Source organism: Mustela nivalis (genome assembly GCF_964662115.1).
Source record: "Mustela nivalis genome assembly, chromosome: 11".
In the NCBI taxonomy this organism is placed as follows: domain Eukaryota; kingdom Metazoa; phylum Chordata; class Mammalia; order Carnivora; family Mustelidae; genus Mustela; species Mustela nivalis.
The window spans coordinates 75,089,079-75,108,397 of NC_139030.1; the positions used below are offsets into that span (position 1 = coordinate 75,089,079).

General features: G+C 39.6%; 1 protein-coding gene across 3 annotated transcripts in view; it reads right to left on the reverse strand.

Annotated features, from left to right (window-relative positions):
- Window positions 1–19,319, reverse strand: part of DIS3L2 (DIS3 like 3'-5' exoribonuclease 2) — a 359,703-nt gene that overhangs the window by 271,269 nt on the left and 69,115 nt on the right. For all 3 annotated transcript variants that reach the window (XM_082690641.1, XM_082690643.1, XM_082690642.1), the window contains exons 4-5: window positions 16,642–16,695; window positions 8,106–8,207 (exon numbers count right to left, since the gene is read on the reverse strand). In XM_082690641.1, the coding sequence (XP_082546767.1) occupies window positions 8,106–8,207; window positions 16,642–16,695 (156 nt within the window). The remainder of the gene's footprint in view (window positions 1–8,105; window positions 8,208–16,641; window positions 16,696–19,319) is intronic.

Consider the following 19,319-nt stretch of genomic DNA (forward strand, 5'->3'; position numbering starts at 1 on the left):
TCATAGAGTGTGGTGCTCCCATGACAACATGTATTTCTCTTGCTATTTTGCAAACCATACTACAATTGTTTCCATTCCCATCCCAGCCAGCGGACAAGCTCCTTAACAGCAAACCTGGGACCTTTCCCAGACAGTACCTCCAGCTTTAAACATGGGTCAGGCTGGCAGGAGGATGAGAAGCCAGTAGGTACACAGTTCTAGGCAGAAACCCCAGGATTCATGAAACAGCCTAATCCTTTGGAGGACATGTCTCCCAGACTTTGAAAACCTGAGGAAAACAACAGACCCTTTCCCTAGAAAAACGCACACGTACACACACACACACACACACACACACACACAAAGAGACAAGGGAAAAATAAACCCTACAAGAGCCATAAGCTAAAAGTCATGAGATCTGGGTTCTACTCCCTTGTCCTGCCAAAAGCTCCAAGCTCTCAAACAAGTCACTTAATGTCCCAACTGGCAAAGTGAAGAAACTATCTTTTGCCCCTCAACTATCCTTCTTGAGATGTCTGTAATAAAAACTACACACGTATGCTATAAACATGGAAGAATTCTGAAATTAAAATTGTTATATAAGAGCGAATTATTGTTTATGATTGCCTCACAGCTTGATTCTTTCACAGCTATCTATTTTGCCAAAAAAACATGCTGTGAAAGAAATTGACTATTTACTACTACAGCTAAAAGAATTGTTGTTTTTTTCTAAAACCCCAAAGGCCCTGTAGTTTACATACCCAAGAGGGGTGAGCAGCACAACAAGCATAAAGAAGCAAAGATGAATAATCCAATTAATTCACATTCGCTCACACCATTGACTACAAATTCCTCTGATAACAATATGCTTTTGTATTAACAAACCTGTAATACAATTGGCCAGTATGCTTTGAGATGTTTATATCCTACATGTCAGGGATGCTTGAGAACAGTCTGAATATTCTCTTCTCTCTAGTTTGACCCTGTCACCAACAACTGTCACAGGTCTCCCCGCTTCAGAATGGGAAGCTGTGAAATACGCTTAACTAATGAGGCCTAAGGGATATACCTAATGGGCTTGCTCATATGAAAAGCAATTATCAGGCAGTCACAGTGAAGACCCTTAGGAGCTCCACAGAAAAGGAATAAGCAAGGAGCCCTTGCTTTCTGAAAGCTAAAGAGGGCTTCACTTCCCCTCATCTACTACCAGCAACTCAAAGGGTCCTCCTTGCCAGTCTAAGCCTCACTCTGTATCCACAGCAATCCCCACCCAAGAGGATGTTATCAATAAAGATAACATCGGGCTAAGGATCCACTAGATCAAAATACATCTTTGTAGACCTGAGCAGATCCCATGGATTCTGAAAGCCTGAGGTTGTTGACACCCATTTCACTGTACCTCTGCCCCTCTACACCCTCAGAATGCATCAGCCTTTGCTCTAAACCAGGCACAGCTGGGAAATTTTTGTTTTGTTTCACAAAAGTTGTCTATTGAATGTTTGCAATATGTGATATCTGCTATTTCACTCCTGATATTGGTGACTTGTGCCTTTTTACATTTTGTTAGTTGTACCAGAGGCTTATCAATTTATTGACTTTATCATAGAACCAGCATTTTCTTTTTTAAACTTTATTTTTTTTTAAAGATTTTATTTATTTATTTGACAGAGAGAGATCACAAGTAGGCGGGGGGTGGGGGAAGCAGGCTCCCTGCTGAGCAGAGAGCCCCATGTGGGCCTCGATCCCAGGACCCTGAGATCATGACCTGAGCTGAAGGCAATGGCTGAACCCACTGAGCCACCCAGGCACCCTAGAACCAGCATTTTCTTTCCTATCTTCAATTTCATTGATGTCTGCATTAGACACAGATGAAATTTAACCATCATGGTTCATAATCCCTGAAGCAGGAGCACGGGTCTCTCCACAGTCTCCTCGATTGACCTCTAAATGCTGGCCTACCCAAGAACTCAATACTCAGCCTTTTTGCCTTCAGCTACATTCTCTAGGTGATCTCATCCACTAGCATGACTTTAACACCACACACATACTGAAGACTCCCAAATTTACATCTCTAGCTTCAATCTTTCCTTGGAGCTAGGTTCATTTGTCCAAACATCTTGTTTTGCTTGTTTCTTCATTTTCAGTCATTTGTATGACTTTACTGACATACAGTAAACTGCATACATTTAAGTGCACAAACTGATTAGTCATGACTTACATACACAATTATGAAACTATCCATCAAGATCATGAACATGTCCATCACCCTCAAAGCTGCCTTGGGGCCCCGTGGTAATCCATCTCTCCTGCTCCTGCCCCAGGCAACCAATGATCTATCTGTCTTTTGTCCATACAAATTAGTCTGCATTTTCTAGAGTTTTATATAAATGGACTTATACAGAGTGTATTCTTTTTTGCTTAGCTTCTTTCATCCATCATAATTTATTCTGAGATTCATCCATGTTGTTGCATGTATCAGCAGTCCATTGATTTTTCTTTTTTAACTGCTGAGTTGTATTCGTTGAATAGGTATAGCAAAATTGGTTTTCATGCTGATGGACATTTGGGCTATTTCCAGTTTGGGGCTATTCAAAAAAAAAGCAGCTATAAATGCATGTACAAACCTTTATGCGGACAAATGCCTTCATTTCCCTAAGGTAAATATCCAGGAATAGAATGGCTGGATCATGGTAAGGTATGTGCTTAACTTTTTAAGAAAATGCAAAACTGTGTTCCAAAGTGACTATATCAATTTTTAGTCCCACCAGCTGTGTATGAGGGTTCCAGTTGTTCCATATCCTTCTCAAGACTGGTTTTGGTCAATCATTTTAATGTTCGCCATTCTAGCAGTTTTATAGTTCTACCTTGTGCTTTTAATTTGTATTATTTGTATTTTCTTTTTTTTTTTTAAGATTTTACTTATTTATTTGACAGAGAGAGAGAGGTCACAAGTAGGCAGAAAGGCAGGTGGCGGGGGAGGGGTGTGGGGGGAAGCAGGCTCCCCACTGAGCAGAGAGTCCGATGTGGGGCTCAATCCTAGGACCCTGATATCATGACCTGAGCCCAACGCAGATGCTTAATGACTGAGCCACCCAGGCACCCCTTAACTTGCATTTTCTTAATGACTGATTATGTCAAGCATCTTTCCTATGCTTATTTGCTATCCCTATATCTTATTTAGTAAAGTGTCTCTTCAAATCTTTAATACACTTTTAAATAGTTGTCTGTCACCGACTTAAAAGAGTTCTTTACAGTCTAGATAAAAGTCTTTGGTCAGATAAATGTTTTATAAATACTCTCTCCTAGTCTGTGGTTTGCCTTTTTGTAACAGTGTTTACTGAAGAGCAAAAGTTTGCAATTTTGATTAACTCAAATTTATTGATTTTTTTTAATGTTTCATATTTAAGAAATATTTGTCAAATCTAAGATCACTAAAAATTTCCCCTCTTACAGAAAGTTCGTGCTTTTTACACAAACATTTACATCTATAATCCATTTCAAGTTAATTTCTGAAAATGGTACAAGGTAAGGGTCCAAGTTCACTGTTTTTCATATGACTACACAATTATAATAACATATTTGTTGAAAAGAGATCCTTTCCACACTTAATTACCTTGACACCTTTGTAGAAAATCAATTAATCATATAGGTATAGATCTATTTCAAGACTCTCTATTCCACTCTATTGATCTATATGTCTATCTTGACATTACCACACAGTCTTGATTCCCAAAGCTTTATAGTAATTCTTGAAATCAGGCAATATGCGGCCTTCCATTTTGTTCTTCTTTGTTTTGGCTATCCTAGGCCCTTTGCACAACTATATAAATCTTACAACCAGCTTGTCAATTTCTATAAAGAAGCCTGCTATGATTTTCTTTGGGATTGTGCTTAATCTATAGATCAATCTGAATAGAAATGGCATCTTAACAATATTGAGTCTTTTAATTCAAGAGCATGGTATTTCTCACCATTTACTGAAGTTTTACATAATTTTTCCCAATGATGTTCATAGTTTTAGTGTACATGTCTTGTAATTGGTCAAAATTAAGTATATCATAATTTTGATCCTATTAAACAGATACTTCAATAAATTTTTTAATTTCTAATTTCCCATTGCTAATATGTAGAAGTAAAATTGATTTTTTTAATATCAAATTTCTGTCCTTCAACCTTGGTAATCTCATTACTAGTTCTAGCAGCTTTTTGTCAATTCCTTAGGATTTTATAGGTAGAAAATCATATCATCTGAGAATAAAGAGAGTTTTACTTCTTCCTTTTCAATCTGAATGCTCTTTTTCTATTCTTTACTGTACTGGCTATAAATAGCCAGTACAGTGTTGAATAAAAGGGATGAGAAGGGACATTCTTACCTTACCTCCTTCCCAATATTGGAGGGAAAGCATTTAGTCTTTTACCTTACTAAGAATGGTGTTAGTTTTAAGTATCTCCTAAGTGTTCTTTTGCCAGCCAGAGGAAATAAACTTTTATTCCTAGTTTGCTGTGAGTTTTTATTATGAATGGTTGTGGACTTTTGACAATTGTATTTTCTGCATCTATTAAAATGATGACATTGACTGAAAATGGTGTTTATTAATCTGTTAATACAGTGAATTTCATCAAGTTGCTTTTCAAATAGTAAACCAACTTTGCATTCCTGTGATAAAACCAATTTGCTCATGTTGTGTTACCCTTTTCATATAATACGTTGTTGGATTCTATCTGCTAATATTTTGTTGAGAACTTTTTCAACTATGTTTGTGAGGAGTACTGGTCTGTAGCTTTCTTCTCTTATACTGTCTTTTCCTAGTTTTGATATTAAGGCAATGCTGCCTTTATAGGATAAGTTGAAAAAGAGTTCTTGTACTGTTATATAGGAAAGTTATTAAGAGATTAAATTATAACAATTCTTATTAAAAAAAGGAAAAAAAGATTTCTTCCTCTTGCATTTTCTGAAATCATCTGTGTAGACTCAGGATTCTTTCTTTCTTAAATGTTTAGTAGATTTTATGAGTAATGAGCCATCTACGCCTCCATACATTCTCAACATCCCATTAAAACTTAACATGGCCAAGCAGAACTCACAATTTTTGCACCCAAACATGCTTGTCCCTAATATTCCTCATTTTAATTAATGACATCATACTCACCTATTTTGCTTAAACCAGAGTTTAATCCTTGTTTCCCCCCTCTTTTACTCATCCTACTCCTCAAATCCATCTTCAAGTCCCATCAGCTCTACTTTCAAAATGTATCCCTACCTCTCTCCATCTTTACTGTTATGACCCAGTATATGTCTCCTAACTGGCCATGCCAACACATATTGCCCCCCATTACATTCCATTCTCCAAATAGCAGCCAGAGTGATTTTTGGCTAAATAACACCATGTCACTCCCGGGCTTAAAACTCCCATGTGGTCCTTAATCTCTTCTGCTTTAGATATTAACTGTAAACCAGAAAAACAACAAGCTGTGTTAATGTAGCCTGCCTATACGGACTGTAGAAACACTGTAAGAATTTCAGCAAAATCTTACATGCCTAACTAGCTCCAGTGACCTAGGAATTACAAAATCACAAACATAGGCCTCCTGGGAAAAAACACAACTTTGCTGTGTTGAGTCTCAAGGAGGCAGGTTTTTGTCTAGAAGCAAAGGCACCAAGGCATAAATAAGAATGCCGAAGTCCTAAGCTATCCTTCTACAACTTGACAACTACACCTTCACCTCCAAACTACTCTCATCTTCTCAGGCTTCCTGTCCAAAGCAAGAGTACATCTGATAATACCAAGGCTATGCTTGATGGGCTTATATACAAATGGGGTGGGGGCGCCTGGGTGGCTCATTTGGTTAAGCCACTGCCTTCAGTTCAGGTCGTGATCCTGGAGCCCCGACACCGAGTCCCATACTGGACTTGGCAGAGGGTCTGCTTCTCCCTCTGACCTGTCTTCCACTCATGCTCTCTCTCATTCTCTCCCTCTCTAATAAATAAATAAAATCTTTTAAAAATACAAATGGGGTGAAAAACAAAGAAAATAATTCAACAAATTTATTTAATCATATGTTTGTTTTTTTAGCCATCCCTTGCCCATCCAAGGTAGGAAGGATGCTGGGCAACTTGGCCTTGCTCTCTTTGAATCAACCTCATCTACCTCTGCAGAGCACCACAGGTGCTCCGCTGTGTGCTCTCCATTCCTATTATTTCCAACAAGTCAACACCTTACAGCTGCTCTGGTCAGCTCTAGATTCACCCAATTTGCTAATTACTCTTCTATTTCTATTCTACCCATTCTCACTCCTTAAGTCAAAGGAAACCACCATCTTTCTTGTTCCTTCTATGCATCATCTTCACTCTAATTCTGCCTCTTTACTCCTTCAAATGACCTCTAGGAATACTTCTTTAGTCTAACGAGGCCCTAATGCACTCTTCTTGTCTTCTTAGATCTCAATAACACTGTGCTACATGTGTTCCAGAAAAGAGGAAGTGGCCTAAATCAATCTACCTTCCTAGGACCTGGAACCAACCATTAGCTGTGCTTTTGGGAAATCAAGGGAGGATATAACCACAGCTGGCAGCAACTGGGGTGGGCTGGGGGATCAGGACTAGGATAACTGACTCTTATAAAACGCTCTGCACTTAACTTCACAGCATTAATCATAATTATCCTTAATCTGTGTGTGATTAATACCTGTCTCTTCCTACCTGCACTCCCCATCAGACTAAAAGCTCCATGAAGGGGGCGCCTGGGTGGCTCAGTGGGTTAAGCCGCTGCCTTCAGCTCGGGTCATGATCTCAGGGTCCTGGGATCGAGTCCCACATCGGGCTCTCTGCTCAGCGGGGGCCTGCTTCCCTTCCTCTCTCTCTGTGATCTCTTCCCTTCCTCTCTCCTACTGTAATCTCTCTCTGTCAAATAAATAAATAAATAAAATCTAAAAAAAAAAAAAAAAAAAACTCCATGAAGGCAAGAGCTATATCTCTCTTGATCATTATTAACATACCTATACCCTACAAATGCCCATTCTAAGTCAGTTACTCTAGCCCTATCAGATAAAAACAAATTTGTCTTGACAAAGCTCTGATATAAGGTAGTATTTCTCCTATTTTTGTAAAAGCTAATAACAAAAACTGACATTGCTTGAACTGCTACCATGGGTCAGACACCATTTTTACATGAATTCTCATTTAATCTTCATGACAAACCCATGAAGTAGGTACTATAATTATTCCCATTTTATAGATGAGGGCTTTGAGGCACAGAGGGGTTGTATAATTGACCCACAGTTATACAGATGAGTGGCAGAAATGGGATTCAAACTCAAGGAGCCTAGCCTAAAAACCCATTCTACTAATCCCTCCAGTACCTCTCAACTGAAGGCACTATATTCCTCAATACCAGTGAACTGAGACAAATAAAATAAAAGATCTGAAGAAATGCTATAAAGAAATACCCAGATTTGGACCCACAAGTTGCCAGTTCTACATGACAATTCAAAGAAACTGCTACTATAAATCATTCTAATGCCTGACCTTTATTTAAAACCATAGTCAAAACCCACATTTTTCTTTGCAATTGACAGACATATATGGAGCCTGAAACCCAGGATATTTTCCAGTTAAAAACATTTTCTTCTGCCACCAGATCTCTGCTTTATAAAAAGAGAGGATCTATTTTTGTCTGCCAAGGGAAGCCCAATCACCAAAGTGGAACCTACAGAACGAGGTACAAGCTGCCCAGGTTTTCCTGTAGAGGAAGCAAGAACATGTGAAGACTGCCACCATGCCCATGCCTTTGTCTTTTCAGTTCTCCCATCATTAAATGTGGGAAAGTAATACATGTCAGAAGTTTGAATGTACCCTGTAAGCTTTTCTTCTATCCTAAAAATTATCAGAAATCAATGCAATGCATATGACAAGGAAGACAGATCACAGAGCAAGGAGAACAACTCAAATCATTAGATGTCTGCCCAGCAGATGCTTCGAAGTTCCAGGCACTGCATGGCCTGCTTCTGAGGCAACCACAGGACCAGAGGGGTCCGTGACTGCTCCAATTTATGATGTCTCATGGATGCACCATGAATAAAAAGGGCCTGAGAAAAGGTTATTATTAGAAAAGGAAAATTTAACTCACCTTCCATTGCTCTTCTGGAAGCAGCTTCACGACCACCAGATCCCCATTCAAGGCTCTATTACGAGCAACAACCCCATCGATAAAAATGTCTCGATCACCATCCTAGGTTGGAGAGAAAAAATAGTCAGCTTACCAAGACCTGGAACCAAATATTACTTCTTTGGTTTAAAAACTGTAGACTCTATTATAATCTGTCCGCGGGCTTAATAAGAACACTAAGAGGGAAATCAGTCTCTGGAACTAATAGAAATGAGGATGAACACATAAAAGCAGGTTAAAAGAATGTTAAAGAAATTTCAAAAACATAAGAGAAGATCTCCTACAGTCAAGCCAAAACCAAACAAAAATAAATAAAGCAAAAAACTGAGACTACATGCTTTCATAACTGAAATGAGAAAGGAGTAAGTTATCCTTCCTTGTTTTAAACAAAGCATGATGATACCTTTTCTACACTAACTGAATGTTTTTAAGTATCAAATAAGGGTAAAACTTAGAAGGCTTGCAAGAAAACAGAACAACAAAATATAATTCCCTAAGAAAACCAGCTGCAAGGACAGGAGCAAGAACCAACTCCTGGATTTGAGTTCTCCAAGGAAGAAACCAGCAAAATCATAATCCTCCCACTGAGAAAATGACAGAGAAAGCAAACTACAGTTACTTATATAGAGATCTAAGTAGAAGGCAAAGAAGAAAAGGAAAGGGACATGAGATTCATGAAGCATTCTCACGCTCCTTCACTCTCTGACTGAGGAGCAGGGTGAACTCCCCACCATCAACACAAGGCATGGACACCTTTGTCCTCAATCACATGCTTATAAATAACCCAAGTTAGGAACAGTGTGGTCTCAGGATCCTTGGAGTCACAGAAAGACCAGGGGTGCCTGAATGAAGCAGAGGTCCCAGGCATCAAAGCAGGGAAGCCGGCTGCAATCACCAAGCCCAGGAGTGAGCTCTCAACTTGGGGTTGCCATAAACCCCGAACCACAGCACAGTTGGGTGACCCCTCCTGGAGCAGGGGCCCAGCAAGCGACAGAACCAGCAGGAGATTCCCCTTCCACCCCCAAGTGGAGCAGCATGTTTGTGAGCTACAGCAGTCTGCAGGGTTTGGAGACTCTAAGGGGGGTCATGTGCCAGAGGCAGAAACTATCAGTCACAGGCTGGGTGAGCACAGGGTACCGAGAGAGACGGGGGAGCGACTGACTGCTTTTCCCTGTGGGCCCCCAAACTTTTGGATGCAGGAGATTGGGATGCTGCCATTTTCATCCTCATCCTCTAAAGCTAGGTGGAAACTCTTCAGGGAACAAAGCCACCATAGGGCAATCTGGAACAGATTAACCTGCCCCCCTGGCAAGGCTGGTGCAATTCTGCCCGTGGCAGGACACCTGAAAATCAGCATAACAGCCCCTCCACCCCAGAAGACCAGCAAGAACACCAGCTAAGGCCAAGTTTACCTATCACAGAAAACTGCAAAACTCCAATACTCCAATGGGGAAAATAGAATACAGAATTCATGGTTTTTTCTTCAAGACTCTTTAGTCTTTCAATTTTAAATTTTTTCTCTTTCTTTTTTTTTTTTTAAAGACTTTATTTATTTATCAGAATGAGAGAGAGAGAGAGAGAAAGCACAACTGGGGGACTGGGAGGCAGAGGGAGAAGCAGGCCCCCTGAGAAGTGTATTATTAGAAATAACTGGGGCTCTGAGCAAGAAACCTGAAGGAGGATTCCATCCCAAAACCCTGGGATCATGAGTCGAAGGCAGACACCCACCAACTGAGTCACCTAGGTATCCCTCTCTTTCCTTTTTCAGTGAATTTCTTATTTTGTCAATTTCTTTTTTAAAATGGTTTTTAATTTTCATTTTTACAGTTAAATTTTATCTTTTAATCTTAGTTGTATGTGTGTGTGTGTGTATATATATATATTTCATTTTGGGATACAGTTTCTTCTAATAAACAGACCAAAATACACCCAGAATCTAGTGTATGGCTCTATTCTTTTCACCTGTCTGATCATATTCTTTTTTGTTGTTATTGTTAAAGTCTTTCATGTTCATCTTTACAGTTACATTCTATCCTCTCAATGTATTTAATTTAATTTTTGTATGTATATAAGTTTTTCTTTCTTTACAGTTTCAAGATGTAGTTTCTTCTAACAAACCAACCAAAATACACTCAGGATTTACAGTATTGCTTTGTTCTGTTCACCTATCTGTTTATATCCCTTTTGTGTGTTGGTGGGGGTGGAATCTTTTAATGTTCATTTTTACAATTACATTCTATCCTTTCATTGTATTTAATTTGTGCTCACTTCGGCAGCACATATACTATCCTTTCATTGTATTTAATTTTATTTTGTACATATTTAAGTTTTTCTTTCTTTACAACTTTGGCATCTAGTTTTCTAACAAACAAACCAAAATACATACAGGATCCAATGTATTGCTCTGTTTTGTCCACCTGTCTGATTATATTCTCTTTCTTTTTTTTTAAATTTTTTTATTTTTTCCACTTCTGGGTCCCCTCTGATTTGTTTAGTGTCTATTTCTCTGGGGTCATTGTTGCCATTTTAGTATTTTGTTCTCTTATTCATCTATTCTTCTCTGAACAGAATGACAAGATGGAAAAATTCACCATGTTGGAACTAGAGTTCAGAATAACAATTAAAAAGATACCAGCTGGGCTTGAAAAAAGCATAGAAGATACTAGAGGATCCCTTTCTGGAGAAATAAAAGAACTAAAATCTAATCAAGTCAAACTTTAAAAGGCTATTAATGAGGTGTAATAAAAAATGGAGGCTCAAACTGCTAGGATAAATGAGGCAGAAGAGAGAATTAGTGATATAGAAGACCAAATAATGGAGAATAAAGAAGCTGAGAAAAAGAGAGATGAATAACTACTGGATCATAAGGGGAGAATTCAAGAGATAAGTGATACCATAAGACAAAAAAATATTAGAATGATACCCAAGAGGCACAGAAAACTCCCCTCAAAATCAATAAAAATAGGTCAACACCCAATATATAGTAGTGAAACTTACAAATCTCAGAGACAAAGAAAAAAATCCTGAAAGCAACTCGGGGATAAGAGATCTGTAAGCTACAAGGGTAGAAACACTAGACTGGCAGCAGACCTATCCACAGAGACCTAGCAGGCCAGAAAGGACTGGCATGATATATTCAGGGTGCTAAATGAGAAAAATATGCAGTCAAGGATACTTTATCCAGCTAGGACGTCATTCATAATAGGAGTGATAAAAAGCTTCCAGCATAAACAAAAACTAAAAGAATTTGTGATGGCAAGAAATATTAAAAGGGTTCTCTAAAAGAAGAGAGAGTCCACGAGTAACAGACCAGAAAGGAACAGAGATGATATACGGTAAGAGTCACCTTATAGGCAATAGAATGGCACTAAATTCAAATCTTTTAGTAGTTACCCTGAATGTAAACGGGCTAAATGCCCTAATCAAAAGACACAGGGTTTCAAATTGGATAAAAAAGCTGACTCATTGATATGATGGGTGGAAAACAATTTATCATGCTAATGGACATCAAAAGAAAGCTGGTGTGGGGCACTTGGGTGGCTCAGTGGGTTAAGCCTCTGCCTTCGGCTCAGGACATGATCTCAGGGTCCTGGGATCAAGTCCCACATCAGCCTCTCTGCTCGGCAGGGAGTCTGCTTCCTCCTCTCTCTCTCTCTCTCTCTCTCTCTCTGCCTGCTTCTCTGCCTACTTGTGATCTGTCTCTGTCAAATAAATAAATAAATTCTTTAAAAAAAAAAAAAGAAGAAAGAAAGCTGGTGTGGCAATCCTTGAATCAGTTAAATTAGATTTTAAACAAAAGACCATAACAAGGGATGAGGAAGGACACTATATCATAATTAAAGGGTCTACCCACCAAGAAGATCTAATAACTGTAAATATTTATGTCCCTAATATACAAGCAGCCAATTAATAGCAAAATCAAAGAAACACATTGATAATAATATAGTAATAGTAGGGGACTTTAACACCTCCCTACCGCAATGGACAGATCATCTAAGCAAAAGATCAGCAAGGAAATAACAGCTTTGAATGACACATGGACCAGATGGGACTTCACAGATATATTCAGAACATTCCATCCCAAAGCAAAAGTATACACATTCTTCTCGAGTGCCCATGGAAAATGTTCATTTTTCTTGAAGGAAGTAATAGCAAACAGGATTAAAAAACCACCACTCAAAATTTTGTAGGTAGAGACACTTGGTATAGATAAGATTAAGTACTCACCAGACTACAGTTGATTACTGTAACATTTCAGTTAAAGTTAAAATTAGCATCCCACATTCACCAAACCTGCCCTGCCAACACCAAAAATGGGACTTTAGACACTCAGCATTTTTTATAATTTCCAATTACAAAACATGAGAGAGGTTTTAGAACAGTTTTTCTGTTCAGTTTCCAACCTAACCATGGGCAGACAGCTGTGGCCTACACACACTGCCAAACCTGCCCCACCCTAATCCCTGAGGGACCGCTACCATGTTAGCCACAAAGACAGAATCACTGCAGTTGGTCTCATGTTGAGCTTCTCGAAGGAATAAGGAAGAGGCAACCACCAAACAGAACGTGTACAACTGCAGGATGGCACATGGTCATCAATCGCTACCTTCTGCAATTTATGTACCAAATGGGGCTCTCCAATTTCCCCGGAATGAAGAGAGAGCTGTTTGGAGATCATCCCAACCCATGATCAAAACACATGGAATAAAATGCCTCTCTCATAAACAGGTACACCACCCCCAGGCAGCTCAGAGATTTAAGATGATAAGGTACTGGTATTGCCACATTCCCATCCAAAGAAATCCAGAAGAGCAGGGCCGAGCTGAACCTCAGACAATACACCAATCTCCAGGTATTGTGTCACTGCTCAGCTCTTAGTGGATTCACTCAGAAGCCCATACCTATTGCAGGAATCTCTTAAAGACCATAAACTTGGTAACAACTCAATATTAAAAGTTCACTTCATCACACTTAACTACTTTTAAAGGCTAAAGAGTTCAGCTCTTTATTTGAATGTCAAAGACTAACTCTACTAGAAAAAAAGGAAAATGGATAATGAACCATCCTAGAGGAAACATAATGGGATCTGGGGGTAATCAACTAAATACTTAGGAATTTTCCAAGCAGGGAGGACAAACAAGAGCATTCTCTATCAATGGAATGGCTCCCTTTGGACAAAATACATTCCACAGATGTTCAAAGGGTGCCTCCCATGACAAGATGCACAAAAAAACTTATAAAACTTCTTGCATCAACATAATTCAGAATGGAACCTGTGCTTTTTGTAAAAGTCAGCAAGAACCTAAATAAACAAATCTAGTCTATTTTTGTCTCTCTAAAAACTTTATAATTTTAAATTAGAATTCAGAATTTTAAAGTTGTAAGGAACATTAGACAATTTAATCCATTGCTAGTTTTATAAATAAGTAAACTTTTCAATTTCCTATTGTCAGAGCAAAGGCTACATCTTCTTTTCTAACAACTCCTGTCTTTACTCTCCCTGCTTAAGCAGGGGACAGGTAACATTCAGGCCCTGGTTCTGCTATTCTACTCCTAATCCACCAGTGAACATTCTTCCAGTTCATACCAGTTCACACTTGACATAGACATGAGCTACATATACCCATAAATCCAGGCCAATGGTGGTTGTGAGATTTACCTACATATAATTTATTGCCTCTACTATCCCCTCCCTCAATGCTTTCTAGAATGCCTCTAAACAATGAAACTCACCAAAACCCCCACAAAACTAGAATGTAGGATTGTTCCAGTATCTACAACCAAAACTCACAACTGGGCCTTGATAGAGCTTTTAAAGTCAGTTCTTAGTTACTTAGAGGTGAACCTTTTAACATTTCTTCTCCCTCTGAGACAACATTACTACTCTATTAGTAGCCAAATAAGAGAATAAGGGGCATAAAAATAAGCCAATTCTAATAACACAACTGTCTAAAAGTTTCTTAACAGGACATTCCAGGAATATAATTTCAAGTAGGAGAACAACTTGGGCTTTTGAAACATTAGTAACTTACGCTTCTTAACTTCCTTTAACAAGCCAAATTAAACTGTGGCAACAAATAATTTGCACCTATAAATCAGATGAATTTAAATTATAGACACCTAACTAGGCCCCGCAATTTAGAGGATCTCTTCCCTGGCCCTTCTCCAGTCACACTCCTCCCCAAAAGTGAAGAGATCTCAGGGCCAAATGGATGCGCATCCTGGGCTAATCAGTCCCAAGCCCACTTCCAAGGCATACATAAGCATCTTCCCCAGGTCTGTCTGCCTAGAGATAGACCACAGTCACTGGTGGCACCCATGGCACCCAGTGGACTTAACAGGTGGTTAAAGGGAAGGTATTTCTAAGACATGTGGACAGAACTTAGACATGTGGGATAAGATGCTCAAACAGATGCATGCAAGGGCCCTTAATGAATGGGCAGGGGGAGGCAATGGAGACAGCAAAGAGGGGACAGGGAGTTAGGACTAGGAAGGGAAGAGGGGCAGGCCAGAGGCAGGCCCTCTCCATCTGGCCACACTTTAGGATGGAGCTCCAAGGAGTTTGAGAATTCTACATTTGAACCCAGGTACACAGAGGTATATTTAACAAGAAATATATTTTATTTATCATGAATGTATTTTTCCTAACAGTTTGATAGTTTGATATATATATAACTTCTAAATTTATTTATTTATTTATTTATATTTTTAAATCAAAAAGAAAGAGTGAGCACAAGCAGGGGGAGTGGGAGGCAGAGGGAGAAGCAGGTTCCCCACTGAGCAAAGACTCCCACATAGGACTCATTCCAGGACCCTGGGATCATGAACTGAGCTGAAGGCAGCCACCCAACCGGCTGAGCCACCCAAGCATCCCTAACATCTAAATATTTAATATAAGGTATGTGTGCCTCCTTTTGTACTCTTGTCCTAGGTCCTACACTTGTCAGGAACCAGCCTACCAGGGATCTAACGTAGGGAAGTTCAATACCATGTACTCAGGGAAGAAAACAAGCAAACAGTCAAATTTTCAAAATGCTCTATGTAGTTCCCCTTAACATTCCAGTCAATGACAGCAAACTTCAGTGCACACAGGAGATGGGAGGCTTGTAATCTGCTCAGCTCCCAGCAGTCTCTCAGGATGAACTCCTTACTCCACTGACTATGATTTTCATGCTTAGTAACTCATACTCTTCATACTTCAGGACCCTATTATAATTGAGCTCCCTCAACTGGTATGCCAATGAAGAAAGATTTATTCTTTCTAAAGTAGAGAAAATGCGAGTTATGTAGGACTTACTAAGAGATTATCTGTCTCTAACATGGCATTTTCCTGATTTTCATGAGTAATTTTTAATTACTGAACATGATTTTTACCTTACAAGCAAAGTTGGGAATCAAACACCATGTCAACTGTGCTTCCGTGGGAGGACAAACCTGCCCCTGCAGTTAAGTCACTGCCTCAAAGCTGACCCTCAGCTGTCAGAATAAACAGCATGTTCTGTCACAGAAGCAGAACAGGGTTCAGAGAGTACACGGTGACATGTCAGTGATACTTTTTATCTAATCCACTGGATAAGATGGAACCTGAGATATGAATGTGGATCCTTGACTTTTGTAGGGCAAGGGGGAAAAAAGAACTAAACTGAGCTTGAGAACAGGCCTTAAGGTTACTGGGGAAGCACATGACTAAACTTGTATTCTCACTCAACTCGTTATTGAACATCATGAAGTATGTTAACTGAAATACATATACGTATTCCATTTCCTCATCTATAAGCTCAAGTTTACTCCTATGCTCTACTCCACTTCTAAAACATCTATAATTCTACGGCTATCCTATTTACAGCAGCCTGGAAAAGTCATGTCAGGAATTTGAGAACATTGCTATCCTAGCTTTGCAAAATCCAGCCTTATCCAGAGACCTCCTGTGAACTATATGTCAGAGCAAAGAGCCTGGTAAAATGAGTCCTGAACGGAAGAAAGGATATAAAGACCCAACGGTGAAGAGCCTTGGACCAAGTCCTATCTCCTGCAGAAAAAGTGAAGTGAGAAACTCTGACCAAAAGAAAAAAGCATTCCACTTTTTTTTTTTTTTTTGGACCAATCTGCAGATTAGCTCATGCAGTAGATCGAAAGTAGATAGCATATTTGTTTGGAAAAGATTAACTTAAATCAGTGGAAAAACTCATAAATCCCTCTAAGCTATAAACCAAGGGTGTCCAGCTACAAAAACTGGTGGGTGTCTGTGCAGGGTCAGCTGCTCGCCACAGTCCTAGTAACAAACGCCATCCCCGCCACTCTCACTGTGAGTTTACTACTGGCAGAGGGTTTGTTAACCAAAGGCAAATTGTGCTTATTTAAATTTGAAACAAATACTTGCCCATCCTGATTTTGTTTTACTACTCTGCTTTTTAGTTAGAATATATGATTTCAGTTTCAGAGCACACTTAAAAAATTAAATGTGACATTAAGTTTATTATGAAGTCATTGAACTTACCGGGGAAGGAATGAAGGCTTCATGAAACTTCTTTGGATTAATTCTCAATACACCCTTTAAAATAAAAAAATGAAATCTGTGAAAATTTAACTGGTTATCCACTTAGAAGATTACCATACATATGTTATTCTTCAATAAAAAGTTTCTGAATTAATTAAACAGCTCAATCTACAAAACAACTTAGGCATAGGAGAACTACTCATTAAATGCATGAAATGTGATTTCTACTGATGTCTGTAACACAGGGTTCCATCAAAAACTGAAAGGCCACACTGGCACCTGGCTGTAAACAGGCAGAGAGGTGAGAAGGAGGAGAGCTTGGCCTGGAGTGGGAAAGTGGCAGCTACTGGGATTTTTTTGTGCCCCCATATGCTAGGCTTCACACTGCAACCTTTACTTTAAGAACAAGATTTTATGGGGATTACATCTCACTACATAATGGCCTTTTTTATTCATTGAGACCTTTCCACGCTTGCTTGTTTCCATGACAATTTTCGGAAGGATACAGGTTGATTTCCAACCTGGATACTTAACCTTGAGAGACCAGATGCATACTTTTTACTCTGGCTCTTCTACAGAGCTGAATGAGTCAATAATTCAAAATGGTCCAGAACTAGCTCTTAATGTAAATGGGAATCCTGGCTCCGACAGGCAGGCCACCCAGTCTGCCTTCACCTTCATGTTATTCCAGCACCAAATCAGGGTCTGCTTCTATTTATGCACAGGGGTACAGACGGGGGCCGTCTTCAATAGCAGGTCAGTATTTTAGGCTCTTACAGGAAGCTGTAAGCCTCCCAAGGTTCCAGCTGCATTTGAAGGCCACTGGAACACATGGAGAGAGGCAGTTGTTTTCCTAAAAGCCAGCCTCAAAGGGTGTCTTGAGAAAGTGTTTCAAATAACATTTCCCCCCTAAAATGCTGGAAGACTCAAAGAGACATTAATTAGCAAAACAGGTGAGGGAATAAAATAAAGGAGAAAATATTCTCCCCTTCACTGGTGCACCATATGTGTTTACATTATGAATTTCCACACAACAGTTTATGCTATTGTTAACATCCCATGTAGACTTAATTCAAGATTTATTGAATACTATACTAAGACACTGAGACAATGTGGAGAGAGAGTGGTGATCAAGCTCAGTCCTTGTTTATAAGGTAAAATATGAAGGCTGCCATAAATGAGGATACAGCTGACTTGCAGCTGGGGCCACCGGGAAAGGCTCCACAGACAGTGTCTGACTTGGTCCTTGATGGAGGAGAAAAACTTGCCAATAAATCAGAAGGGAAAAAGAGGCAAAGACCATGTAAGCAAGAGTGCTTAAGGGGGCAAACACTCGTCTCCCATCATGCTGTCACTCTGCTTAGGGTAAGAGAAAGAGGGGGTGAGAAACAAGGCAGGCAAAGCTCTCTGAGGCCACCCTTTTTTATGAATGTCACAGCAATTTCACAGCTAAAACAGCTGGTTTTGCTGTTGTTGTTGTTGTTGTTGTTGGAAGACAAAATGCTTATTACATTTATCCAAATCTCCTGAAGATTCGCATGGCAGGCACTATGCCTCCTGATGGGGAAACACTGGAGAGGAGTAACAGCCTGCCCTCACAGAGCATGTGTCCGGTGAGCGGAAGACACTCCAAATAAATCAAGTCCATTCGCTCAAGTTAAATTTTTTAAAAATTCATTTTCTGATTGTAGGCACTGCTTTCTGACCTAAGGTTTGTTTTGCTTTTTCCCCCTCAACTGCTATTTTTCTATCATCCTTTCCAGCTCAGGGAATGGTTACTACCTAAGGAAGTAAAGAGAGGCAAGAATGCCTTCTGCTGTCAGAGGCCTTTTAAGCACAAAGCACGTGGAGAAGCTAACACTGGGCTCAAAGGAGAGAGGTTGCTCAGGGCTCTTCTAGGCTCTATTTAAAAGAATGGATATTAAAAGGACCTTCAAGATTCTGTTCTTGACTGTCTATCCCAAAGATCCTGACATATAAAAGCATACAAGGGAAGACAGAAGCCTTGTTCAAGAAAAACATTTGCAGGTTGAGTGGAGCATACTCTAAAGAAACCGACCTCAGGAACAGATTCCCTTGGGAGTGTAAATCATACTGAGGAAAAAGAAACTTCTACCAGAATTTCACAGCAGACCAGAGTCCACCCCACAGCCTAATGAAGGTAGCGGTCAGTAAACCATGTCAAGAAACGGTCTTTTAACTAAAAGAGACTTCCAGCAAGGTTCTGTCTTACTCACCTTCCAAAGAGCAGGACTTCCATTTCTACATTTTTATGACTATCACCTAATCTACTCCAATCCCTCTTCACTCATCTTCCTCTTCAACCCCTTCCCGCCTTGGGACTTGATCAGTAGGGCTCCTATGTATTCCACCTCCTCTCTGAATGCTCCTCTGCTCCTTGACTTAAGGGAAATCTGGCTGTCCCCTTGATGTGATCACTACCCTTGAAGTGCTCTCAAACGGAGTCTATCTCTCCTGTGCCATGTGTCTCAGGGACCAGAAGAAGGTTCTCCCCTGCTTCCCCACTCTTGCTTTAAAATTATTTTTTCTCTCCATTCTTGATCAAAATCCAGATCCTCTGAAGATCATATCATTAGCTCCTGCCTTGTCCTCAGTGCTATCAACTTCAAACCTTTTGATAGTATCCGTGATACTATCAAAAGTGGAAGCAGTAATGC